Raw genomic sequence first — 11331 nt, forward strand, 5'->3', positions numbered from 1 at the left:
CTCTTTGAAGAATATAATTAAATGTTTTTTGTGTAATAACACTAAAAACTTGGGTTTCATCACATGCTTGAATAACTAGAAAAAGGAAGAAAAGAAGATATTTTTGAATATTAGGTGATTCATTCAAAATTTCAATATTAAATTGATCAAAAAAATTATTGGAAATTAAAAGGTTAATAACATTCGAATCGTGTTTAATGTAGTTGGATATTTCCTTTAAATTTAAAATTACTTGATCTTCATCCCCATAATCAAATGCTTGTGGATGAAAAAAATTTATTATTTGATTAGTACTTTCTTTAATATGTTGAATTATCTCATTTTCATGAAAAATATCGCTGCTTATTATGTCAACTGTTGTGCATTCATTGGGATGTTTGTATTTCATGTGATTGGTGAACTAAAAAAATTCACAATACCTGTGAAAATTTTGACAAAATATTCAGTTAAGTTAGCCAAGAATTAAAAAAAATATGAATCAATTAGATTCTCAAGAATATGCTTTTAACAACTTAACAAATATCTAATGTTAGTTATTATTTGGTGTTCTCCAAATATTTGCAAATATTCTGATTAATCAATTACTTATATAAATGTTTATTTTTATCATATGATGTGTCTTGATACTTTAACGAAAATAGTTATTTCGAACGAGGTAATAATATATAGAATATATTAATGATTCCCAAGTATTTTTAGAAGTTAAAAATGAAAAGAATAATGATTTCACAGCATCAGTTAAATAATTGACAGTAATTTTAAACGACAAAAAATGGAAACAGAAGAACCAGCAATAACAAGAGAAAGTATTTATCGAGAACAATTTTATCGGACATGTCAAGATATAGTTCAACAAATCATGAATTCAGATAATTCATTTTATTTTTTTAAACCAGTTGATCCAGAACTTGACGGTGCACCTAATTATTATGAAATTATTCTTACACCGATGTCTATATTTGTCGTTCAAGATAAACTTGATAAGAAACTTTATAATACACCAGAAGAGTTTATTCAAGACATGCGTCAAATTTGGATTAACGCCAAACAATACAATCATCAAACACATACAATTTATAAAGCAGCAGATTTATTAGCACAAAAGTTTGAAATTCTAGCGTCATCACTTCCGCGTTCTATTCCACCAGGTTCACAAAGTAGCGCGCTTCAAAGACTTGTCGAACTTCGTTTTTTGAGATATAGATTAAATAAAACAACACATCAATAAAGTAATAATATTTTTTATTTATTATTTATTTAAAGTTCCGTGTTTTCTTTTAATTTTTGGCGTTCTTCATTTAATTTACGAAATGTTTCACGAAATTCTTTAATATTTTCGTAATTGAGATTCGAATGTTTATTGTTGTTGCTGTTGTGTTTGCGTTTGTTGTTTTGAAGAATCTTTTGAATGTTACTGTTGCCACGTTTGATATAAAAATATGAAATAAGTAATATAATAACAAAAAAGATAAAGATAACAATAACAACAATGATGGAATGGTTGTTAACAAAGTCAAGAAAGCGCTCAAATTTTGATGTAGAAAGTCGTTTCTTGCGCTCTTCATTAATGCGTTTCAATTTCTCCAAATTTTGTCGTGTGATTTCTTCTTCTTGTCGTTTCTTGGCTTGTAAAAGTTCATCAATGATTTCTTGTGGATCTTTAGGCGGTAATGCATCTGGAGCATCAAAGGCTAAATGCATGTTCGAAAATAACTCTTGAAGTGTGTGCTCTTCATATTGAAGTCCTTCTTCATCTTCTCTAGCATTAGAATTATGTGCTTTAGTTCGTTCATTAGCAATATATTCAAGAAATTGTCGACTACATTTCATAAAAAGAAACGCTTTGTTATAATCTTCTTTTTCTTTATAAATTTCGGATAATTTACTCAATGATAATGGAATGTAATGGAGTTCAACTTCACTATTAGGATTATTAAATAGAATTTTTTCAAGTGATAAACATATGTTTTGATACTTTTGAATACTTTTTTCTGTCTCTTTTCGAATTTGTAATACTTGCGCAATTTTAAAACTATTCTCTATTTGACTTGAATTAAGAATTGTTGTCGTATCTTCAACCAATGCCATAAAGAAGAAAAATTTTTTGTGGAATCCGTTTGTGTTTTCTATGGTTTATTTCATTATTTGAGTACTTAAACATTTTTTTCAAATGATATTCATGATGAACCAAAATTTTCATTTCTTTTCACCTAATATTGCCCTCAACAATTTCAGCACATAACTTCATGTTTATTATTTTGCATTTAAACAAATTTCGTTTCAATACAAGAATAAAATGATTTAAACATCCAAAGAGTAATAGTATTTGTGATAAAATTTATCTTGTTCATCAGTACCGTAAGATCTCACTTATGCAAATTTAGTGCTTCTTCATCAACTTTTATTGAATTTCCAAATAAAATTACCTCAATGTAAGAAATAAATTTTATTTATTAAAGTAAAAAATTATTTTAAATCAAATACATGAAATAATGATGTTTTTATGTATAATTTGTTTTCATTTAAGAATATATATATATATTCTTGAAGTATTTTAACTACTTCCTTTTGATTAAATAAAGATGCTAAAATAAGTGCAGTATGAAGCAATTTAAATAATTTCCAAATATTATTTTGAAATATATAATCAAAAAAAATAAATTTCAAATGAAACAAATAAACATCTTTAGAATTAATATCAATTCCTTCTTGCTTTAAAATATATTCAACAAGTTCAATATTTCCTGATTCTGATGAATAAAGTATAATATTTTTTGGTATTATGTTTTATTCTAAAAAATACCTGGTGAGATATAAGTTTCCATTTTTTGCTGATTTATTAATAATATTTTCATTAATTTTCATTCCTCTTTCTAATTGGTACAAAAAAATTTCATAATTATGATATGAAATACATATTTCGCCCAATTTTTCTAAATTATTAATTTCTTCTAATTTGTTTTCATAAAGATATTTAAAGATATCATTTCGATGGAATTTTATTGCTGTTTCATATGCATCTTCAAATGATGAATGATTTTGTTCACATAAATGAATGATTCTTCATTTCCACCTGAAACTGCATATTTTCCTGTATTCTTTACATTTGCGTTATTCATAAGTAAAAATTTAAAACATTTTACTGCTGAAAAAAATGCTGCATAATCAATTAATGAAACATTCCAATTATATACAAAATCACATCTTTCATAAATTGATAGTGCTATGTGTTGATCAAAATTGAAATCACTTTGCGATGATATTTCTTGAAGTTTCTCTATTTCATCATTTCGAATTATTGTTGCAATTTCATTCGGATTAACTCCTTCTTTGATTAATTTCTTATGAAGTTCCCAATCGTTCTTTGATAGTTCTTCATATTTTACTGCAAATTGCTTCAAATATACACTAATTTCTGATTTTTTAATTTCTTCATCTGACATGTGATGCATGAAATATGGATTCACTTTGTTTTGTACGATTTCAGACTCAATAATATTATGCTCAATCATATTTTCAAGAAGATAATATGCTCCTTGCGAATTTTGATCAAGAATAAGCTGGATGAATATTTTAAATATTTTAGATTTAATGTTATTGTTCTTTTCAAATGTTTCAATTTCCTTAATAAAATTTAAGTATAAACTACAGTCAATTTTTTTAATGAGTATTAATGTATTTATCATTTGACTAACAAGTATATTATTAGATAATGGGTAAATGATATCAATGTTTTGGATTATTGAACACACTGACTCTATGTCGTTTCTTGTGTTTAAACCAAAAACAATCTGTTTAATTGTTATAAGTGTTTGCAATTTATCATTTATTGAATTTATAGTTTTGCGTTGCTGTTCCTCGCATAGCATTCAAGAATGTAATTTTGAGAAAGAAAAAGTGCAATGTAATTACCCTTTGGGTACTCTCAAATAAAGATGAATCATCAACCAATCTTATTATTGAATTTTTTGATATACATGTATATAGTCTTGTTGATATTTAATCCAATATTATTAAATTTCAAATATTTTTTTCTTATTTTAACGATTAACGTATTTTCATGTTTTATTTCGACCGTTAAATAAAAATCTTTTTTAAATTTTTTCTTTTTTATGACTCACATTCCAGAACATATTCTTGATCCTTTAGAAATTAGTCCAGATCAATTTCTTGATTGTGCGCAAGCTATTATTCATACCATTTTATTTCATCGTTCGATTGATACACAAGTTTCACCAAAGTCAATCTTACTTCCAGGTGTTGATATTTGTTATGCTAGTGGTGAAACAGAGCAAGTTACTGAATATATTAAAACGCGACTTTTACCTATGCAACAAGAAGTTTTTTCAGGTCGTTATGAAAAAGAAGGCACAGCATGGTTAATATTGACATTATCATATTCTATTCCACGTAAAGGATGGTTCCGAGATACGTATACTACCGAAATATGGGAACGTTGGTGTATTACGTTTACATTTTCAGCACTTACCGCGTCAGAGATTCGTGAACATCTTCTTCATAAAATATTACAAATCAAAGACAAAGCCAGCGAAAGCGAAGTTCCGCGCAATCCAACGATTGGCTCAACATTTAAGTTCACGCTTAATCTTCCCACAGACAAAGATTGGGACACATCAACAGAATTTGTTCAACTTGTTAAAAAGCTTTGCAACACGCCGAGCACAATATTTCCATAAATATAAATATTAATTTAAAATATTTTTATTTTCATATAACAAAAAATAAAATTAAAATAAGTGCAACGGAAAGTCCAAAGACTGCAAACGTTGGGCCGCGGCCTTCATTGTCAATTATCTCTGTGATTTGTCGTGTAACTTTGCGCATGGCGGTCTGCGCATTGTCAACGCCGTCTTCTAAGTCTAATATGAGTTGGCGCTGATCATCAATTTCTTGAATGATTTCTTTCCCAATTTGCATTTGTAAGCCAACACTATGACCAATGGCTTCAATACGTTCTTCTTGATGTAGTTGTAATTGCGTTTGTGGATCATTCGTTTCTTGTGGAAACAAAGGATCTTCATGAAATGAAGGACGATGAAATTGAATACGCTGATTAGATGATTGTGCTTTCATGTTTTGTTCAATATCATTAAGATTAATAGTGGATTGTTGAACAAATGAATCTCGAAGTGAAAGTTCGTTCTCACTAAGTTGAAATATTTCTGGATTTTGCCGAACCTGTTGAATAGATTCTTCAATGTCTTTCAAAAATCCTCGAATAGTATTGATATCATTCATCATTTTAACTCCAAGCGTTTTAAAAATTTCAACATTAACACCACGTGAATCATTTAACATATCTTCTCGATTATTTAACATTTCTTGTAAATTATCAATACCTGTAATAACTTCTTTTTGAAGGAGATAATAAGGATCCATTGATGAAAATTTTTTAAAAAATTCAATATCATATGGGGTGCCCCAAATTGCATTTAAAAAACAGAGAACGTTAATTATAGATCATTTGACCAGTTAAACAAAAATGAAAAAAATTTGTTATCCAAATTTGGATGAGTTAACTCTAAAACAAATTACGTTTTATTGTTACAAGTAATGTATTAATATCAAGTCTTTAAATTTCAATTTTTTTAGTGTATAGATCAAATACATTAAGAATTGTTTATAATTTTAATTAAATATTTATTTAGATAAAATTGATTTTTCTTCATTTTTTTGAAGAGAGAATTTGCACAAGTACTTGAAATAGCTAAAAATAATTATTCTGGATGAGAAGCACAAAAATCTTCAAATTCTTCTTGAGCGGATTGAATTTCACAATTACATTGTTCTTCAATAATGTGCTTTTGGTATCTTGCATAATTATCAAGAATAAGAAACTTTTCTGAAATTTGTTCATTTTGTTCCTTCTGTAATTTAACAAGTTCTGGATGTGTTCCTTTTTGTAATGCCTCATATTCAGAAATTAATTTTTCAAAATGAGCTATTGCTGGAGTAATAACAATTGCTTTTGGCTGGTTCGTATTCATTATTACTCAACCAGAAGACTGAGAAGACCGTTTATTATGAATTGAGAATGTTTAGCTGCTCATTTTGGTTGCAGCTTTCCACTTCAACCTATTTCAACATTGATTTCCAAACATTTAGATAAATGCGCAAGAAATTATGTCCACCAAACATTTTATACTTTGAAATTTCAACAATCATGACAATGTAAAAAAAAAAAAATCAAAAATATCAAACATATATGTATTTAAATCAAGTTGCATAATTCTAACAAGCTAAGCTAGTTTGGTTGCTATAGTGAAACTTTATTATTATGAGATAGCTAACTATTTAAATTTTTTCAATTTTTAATGTTTCAAGAATTTTATGGTTTATCAAAAGTTTATCAAGTGATTTGAATTCTTTTAGGATATAATTGTTTTTTCGTTATTCCTTACATTTGCAATGTTTGTTGATTTCGAAACCAACCCTCAAAAAACGATAAACGTTCTCAATCGGATCAGATCGGAACCGTTTCACCTTTGATTTTATTTTTGGTCTTCAGCCCATTCAATCACATGTGGTCCTATTCCTAGCGTCTTTTTGTAAAGTATCCAATTCCGGACAGCTGGATAATTTTTCAAAGGAGAACAGTGAAAAGTTTTCACAGAAAAAGTGATTCAATGACCTTCCTAACGGCAAAATCAAATTTTACTTGTTGTCATGTTTACATCCCTACAACTAAGGGTTCCTCCTCAACTCATTGATCCCCAACTATATGTTTGTCGCGATCAAAATCAACAGCCACAACCTCAGCAACAACAAGCTCCTGTAAATCCAAATGTTGAAATTAAACCAAAATCAGGAAAAATTGTAAAGTGTAAATTCACACCAGAAGAAGATCAAAAATTAAAAGAACTCGTACAAATTCATGGAACTTCATCTTGGAAATTGATTTCAAGTTTGATGGGCACAAGAAATCATAGACAATGTAGAGAAAGATATAAAAATTATCTTGATCCAAATCTAAGAAATGATCCATGGACTTTTGAAGAAGATCATTTATTGGTTGATAAATTTGCAGAATATGGCCCTAGGTGGAATAAAATCGCAAAATTCTTCACCAATAGATCAGATAACAGTCTTAGGAATAGGTGGCAACTTATGCTTCGTCAATGGGAACGCCAAAATTCCGAAAAGAAACAAGGTATTGACCTTTATCAGAACACAGATTTATATGACAATGTAACACTTGCTACAATCAACTAAATGCACGGTAAACCACAATAATAATGCGATAAATTATGATCAAATACTTCAAATTTGTTAATCCATATTAAAGATATATTGAGAGTTGTTTAAATACTATTTTTTTATTTTTCCGATACAATATTTTCGGATTTTTTTAATCACTAAAATTCATAATTTCGGAATTTCTTAGTTTTGTTTGTAAAGAAAATTCATGGAAAAATGAATTTTAAATCCTGTTTTAAGTTAAAAATCAATACTGTGACGCAATCTATGGAATTCATTAATAATTTTTTACAAAAATGAACTTAATCCACTTAATATGACATTATACACATTATTGACACATGGAAAACATGGTGAATGTGCAGATTTTTCATCCCAATAACAGTATAAATATGTTTATAATTATTGGAACGGCCAATAGAAAAATTGAATGACGTAACATCGTCTTTCTGGAAAAATTCGTTGTATTGTGTGAAATATCGCATAATTCTCAAAAAGTCATTTTACAACCATTCAAAAAAACTGGCTCCAATCTTATTTCACATACATTTTTCTCAACGAATTATTAATATTTTTAAATTATAAACATATTAATCTTTATCATAAGCTCAGTTGGTTTGATTATTATACAAAATATTATCTTTTATGATAGTTGATAAATTATTTTATTTTTGAAATTGAAGCTTGAACATTATTTGCATGAGTTATAACATAATTTATTTAAGCATAAACCAAAATATTTAATGATTTTGTTTTTATTTTCACCATAATGTCTTATTGTTAATATAAAGAATTTTATATTATTATAATTACCAGTATTTTTATGGGCCAATTTTAAGTAATTCATGGCTTTTTATTTATAAATTTGAATTGATTTGGAGACTTTTAATATGAAAAGAGCAAATGCTTCAACTACCATTGGTATTAATTGTCAATATCCTTCAATTATATATTATATCTTCTATGGCGCATAGACGATAATTTGCTTTCAAATCAGTGCACTTTTTAATCTGAATCTGTATCCACTTTCACAAAACAAAGCGAAATTTAATTCAGTTTTGAGCCATTACATATTGCAAAAATCGTACTGTAAAACATAACATTTAATCCAAACATAAATTTATTTATCTTTTGCACACTATGTACGTTGTGCATTCTCCTTTACCTTTCAAGAAGACCTTTTCTCTTCTTTTCAGCTTATACTTTCCATGCGGGATATTGTTCTTTAAGTCCTCTGATATTTGGATGCAGTTTATTGGCGCCGATGTGCACAGCCTCGACGCGACATTCACCGCATCGCCGTACACGTCAAAAAACGGTTTGTCGTGGCCCAATATGCCTGCGATGATTGGCCCGTCCGTGTTGATCCCCACCTTGTAGTTGATCTCTATGTTCAACTCCTTGTTGTGTAACTTGATCCATTTGATGCAATCAATTGCGAAATCGATCATTTCAGTTTCTTGATTCTTCGTAACATCGAAGAGACCGCCAGCTGCCATGTAAACACCGTTGATGATTTTGATTTTAACCAATGATTGATATTTCGCAATTAATTTATCGAACATTGAAACGATCTCATCCAAGAAGTCGACAATGTCAATCTGCGTATTCGAGCACCACTTCAAGAAGTCGGCGATTGCGAAGAACATAAAAGTCGCCCGGCTGATCTTCGAATGCAATACTTGATTCTTTGACAGCAGCTTCGTAACCATGACACGTGGCATAATTTTCAGCAGTAGCGTTTGCACTTGCTCTTGTTTACTTTTGTAAATTTCTTCATTTTCGATGAATTCAGTTCGATCACGTATTAAAACAATATAAATCTTCGAGTTATCGATGGACTGGTTGATGGGAATGATAGTGCAGCCAACGGGGAAAGACCTTTGGTCATATCGATAAGCGGTCAAATTGAATTCTTGCGAACTTTGGATATTTAGGTTCAATTGGTCGAAGAAGTCAATGGTTCTTTGGTCTTCTTGATCGAATAAGATCGAAATGTCTTTGAGGATCAGATCTTTACGTTTATATCTAAATAATTCGATTGCATTTTTATTGACATTTTTAATTATCTTCGAAGAATCGATTATAAACAACGAATTCACTGACTGTTGGACTATATAACGTGCCATAGTTTTAATGTTAGTTTTCTTTTTACGCTTATTACTGAATGAAAATGAATCGACGATATTAGCGGATGATATAAAATGTGGAGAAGGTAATAGAGTAATTAAAGCTTTTAATGATTCCAATAAATGTTTATAATTAATTAATGTAATTAAGAAGACGATGAAGTAAACCACTGAAAAAATGAAAAGTATTCCAAAAAATATCATAACAATTACATTAATAAAATAATTAATGTTACGACGTTTTTCATTAAACCAATTATTAATTATATTATATTGGGCCCTTAATGATTGAAACATATGACCGATTAATTTATAATTGTTAATCATATCATTAACCGTTATGTTCGTAAAGTTCTCAAATAAAATTGAAGAGTTTATTATGTTATTAATAATTTGTTCTGATTCATAAGGAACGTTAAAGTACGATGGGTTACTAATTGAATACTTTGTTGTATTGAAATAATACAATGAGCTATTCAAAAACGAGCTATCGTTATCATGTAAATAATTCGTATCGTTGTAGAATAAAGTTTGTAAAATTGAATAGAAGTGATCGACCAAATGTAAATTGTTTTCAGAAATTAATAATTGTAAGTAACAATAACAATTTTGAACGTCATTTTCCATTTTAATGTAACTTTGCATTTGAGTAACTTCGATTAATAAAAACCCAACGTCAAATAAAAAGAACAAAATTGTTGCTAATAATAAATATCCGAATTTTCTGTTTTTGTTTTTTTGGTTAATTAAGTTTTCACTTATTTCTTCATCATCAAATTTCTCAATTGAGTTATTTTCTGACTTATTTTCCAGATTTAAATTATTGTTTTGATATAATAAATCTTCAAACACTGATAAGTCATTGTTATCTAATGCAATTAACTGATCGAAGAATATGTTCATTTCTTTGATACGTCCAAAGTGAAATATGAAATATGAAACTGCTAATAATACCAACAAAACTATAGCAATCATTAAGATCTCAAAGAAGCCATTACTCGTTTGCGTTGAAATGATTAATTCTTTTGAGTCTTCAATTAATAAATAAAATAGTTGTGTCGGATATCGTGATGACTTCAGATTTCGATCAGAATTTGAGATCATTGTGATATATCGAGGCTGGCAATATGATTCATTTGGTCTAAATTCGATTTGTTGCATAATTTCATTGATCAAAATTGCATATGTTGTATTGACATTTTGATAAATATCAACATAAACTGCATAATATAATTGTAGCGCTTTTTCCGTGCCATTTCTAATTCGGAATAACGAATGATTTAGTTGTGTTAAACTATTTGATATTTTATATAACTCAGAAAATGTTAAATCCGATTCTGCAACAAACCCATCTCCCAAGACATCGAAATCTGTGTTACAATCGATAATTGCCTGATTTATTGATTTGAAATTATAATATGTTGCAACTAATATGTTGTTACATACATATGATAAAGGATATGAATCATTTTCTTTATATGAAACATCAATTCTAGACTGGAACCAAAAGCCATAAACAGATAAAAATAACGATAAAACAAACGCCAACACGCAAAGAGTGCTCGAGACAGATAGAACCTTTGATGTGATTTTACTTAATGCAACAGTGTCATAGTTTTGGTGCGTTTCATTTGTTTCAGGTAAATTACTTAATGATATATTTAATGGGATTAAACTTGAAGTCCCGAACATATAATTTTCTTTAAATTTACTGTAATCATTCCAATGTTCTTCATTCCTAAGATATCCTCTTAAGAATGTATGATATTCTTCAATATAACATTTAACTCTATTTGAATAAGGATAATTTCGTAAAAGAAAATGTATCATTAATTCGAATCTTTTACATCCTTTAGTATATTTTTTAGTGTAATATTTAATTGATGACTTAATACCTAATTCACTTGCTTCGATAATGTTTGATATATTTTGTTTAATTTTATTACATTTCTCATCGAGTTTATCCCAATAATAATTCATGTCT

At 28.3% G+C, this 11331-nt stretch overlaps 6 protein-coding genes across 6 annotated transcripts; 3 read left to right on the top strand and 3 right to left on the bottom strand.

Annotated features, from left to right (window-relative positions):
* Positions 1-772: 772 nt before the first annotated feature.
* On the top strand, positions 773-1228 carry GO595_009239 (Bromodomain containing protein; the record flags this gene model as incomplete). Its single annotated transcript, XM_067922903.1, has 1 exon — positions 773-1228. The coding sequence occupies one exon, from the start codon at positions 773-775 to the stop codon at positions 1226-1228; it is 456 nt and encodes a 151-aa protein (XP_067770241.1).
* Positions 1229-1257: 29 nt separating this feature from the next.
* On the bottom strand, positions 1258-1830 carry GO595_009240 (uncharacterized protein; the record flags this gene model as incomplete). Its single annotated transcript, XM_067922904.1, has 1 exon — positions 1258-1830. The coding sequence occupies one exon, from the start codon at positions 1828-1830 to the stop codon at positions 1258-1260; it is 573 nt and encodes a 190-aa protein (XP_067770242.1).
* Positions 1831-4112: 2282 nt separating this feature from the next.
* GO595_009241 (uncharacterized protein) lies at positions 4113-4697 on the top strand (the record flags this gene model as incomplete). The annotated part of the gene is made up of 1 exon (XM_067922905.1): positions 4113-4697. One exon carries the CDS (start codon positions 4113-4115, stop codon positions 4695-4697), a length of 585 nt encoding a protein of 194 aa, XP_067770243.1.
* Positions 4698-4728: 31 nt separating this feature from the next.
* GO595_009242 (uncharacterized protein) lies at positions 4729-5400 on the bottom strand (the record flags this gene model as incomplete). Its single annotated transcript, XM_067922906.1, has 1 exon — positions 4729-5400. The coding sequence occupies one exon, from the start codon at positions 5398-5400 to the stop codon at positions 4729-4731; it is 672 nt and encodes a 223-aa protein (XP_067770244.1).
* Positions 5401-6687: 1287 nt separating this feature from the next.
* On the top strand, positions 6688-7233 carry GO595_009243 (Myb-like DNA-binding domain containing protein; the record flags this gene model as incomplete). Its single annotated transcript, XM_067922907.1, has 1 exon — positions 6688-7233. The coding sequence occupies one exon, from the start codon at positions 6688-6690 to the stop codon at positions 7231-7233; it is 546 nt and encodes a 181-aa protein (XP_067770245.1).
* A 1109-nt stretch (positions 7234-8342) lies between these two features.
* Positions 8343-8930, bottom strand: GO595_009244 (Adenylate and Guanylate cyclase catalytic domain containing protein; the record flags this gene model as incomplete). The annotated part of the gene is made up of 1 exon (XM_067922908.1): positions 8343-8930. One exon carries the CDS (start codon positions 8928-8930, stop codon positions 8343-8345), a length of 588 nt encoding a protein of 195 aa, XP_067770246.1.
* Between the last annotated feature and the right edge of the window lie 2401 nt (positions 8931-11331).

Source organism: Histomonas meleagridis (genome assembly GCF_020186115.1).
Source record: "Histomonas meleagridis strain 2922-C6/04-10x chromosome Unknown contig_9, whole genome shotgun sequence".
NCBI classification, from domain to species: Eukaryota; Parabasalia; order Tritrichomonadida; family Dientamoebidae; genus Histomonas; species Histomonas meleagridis.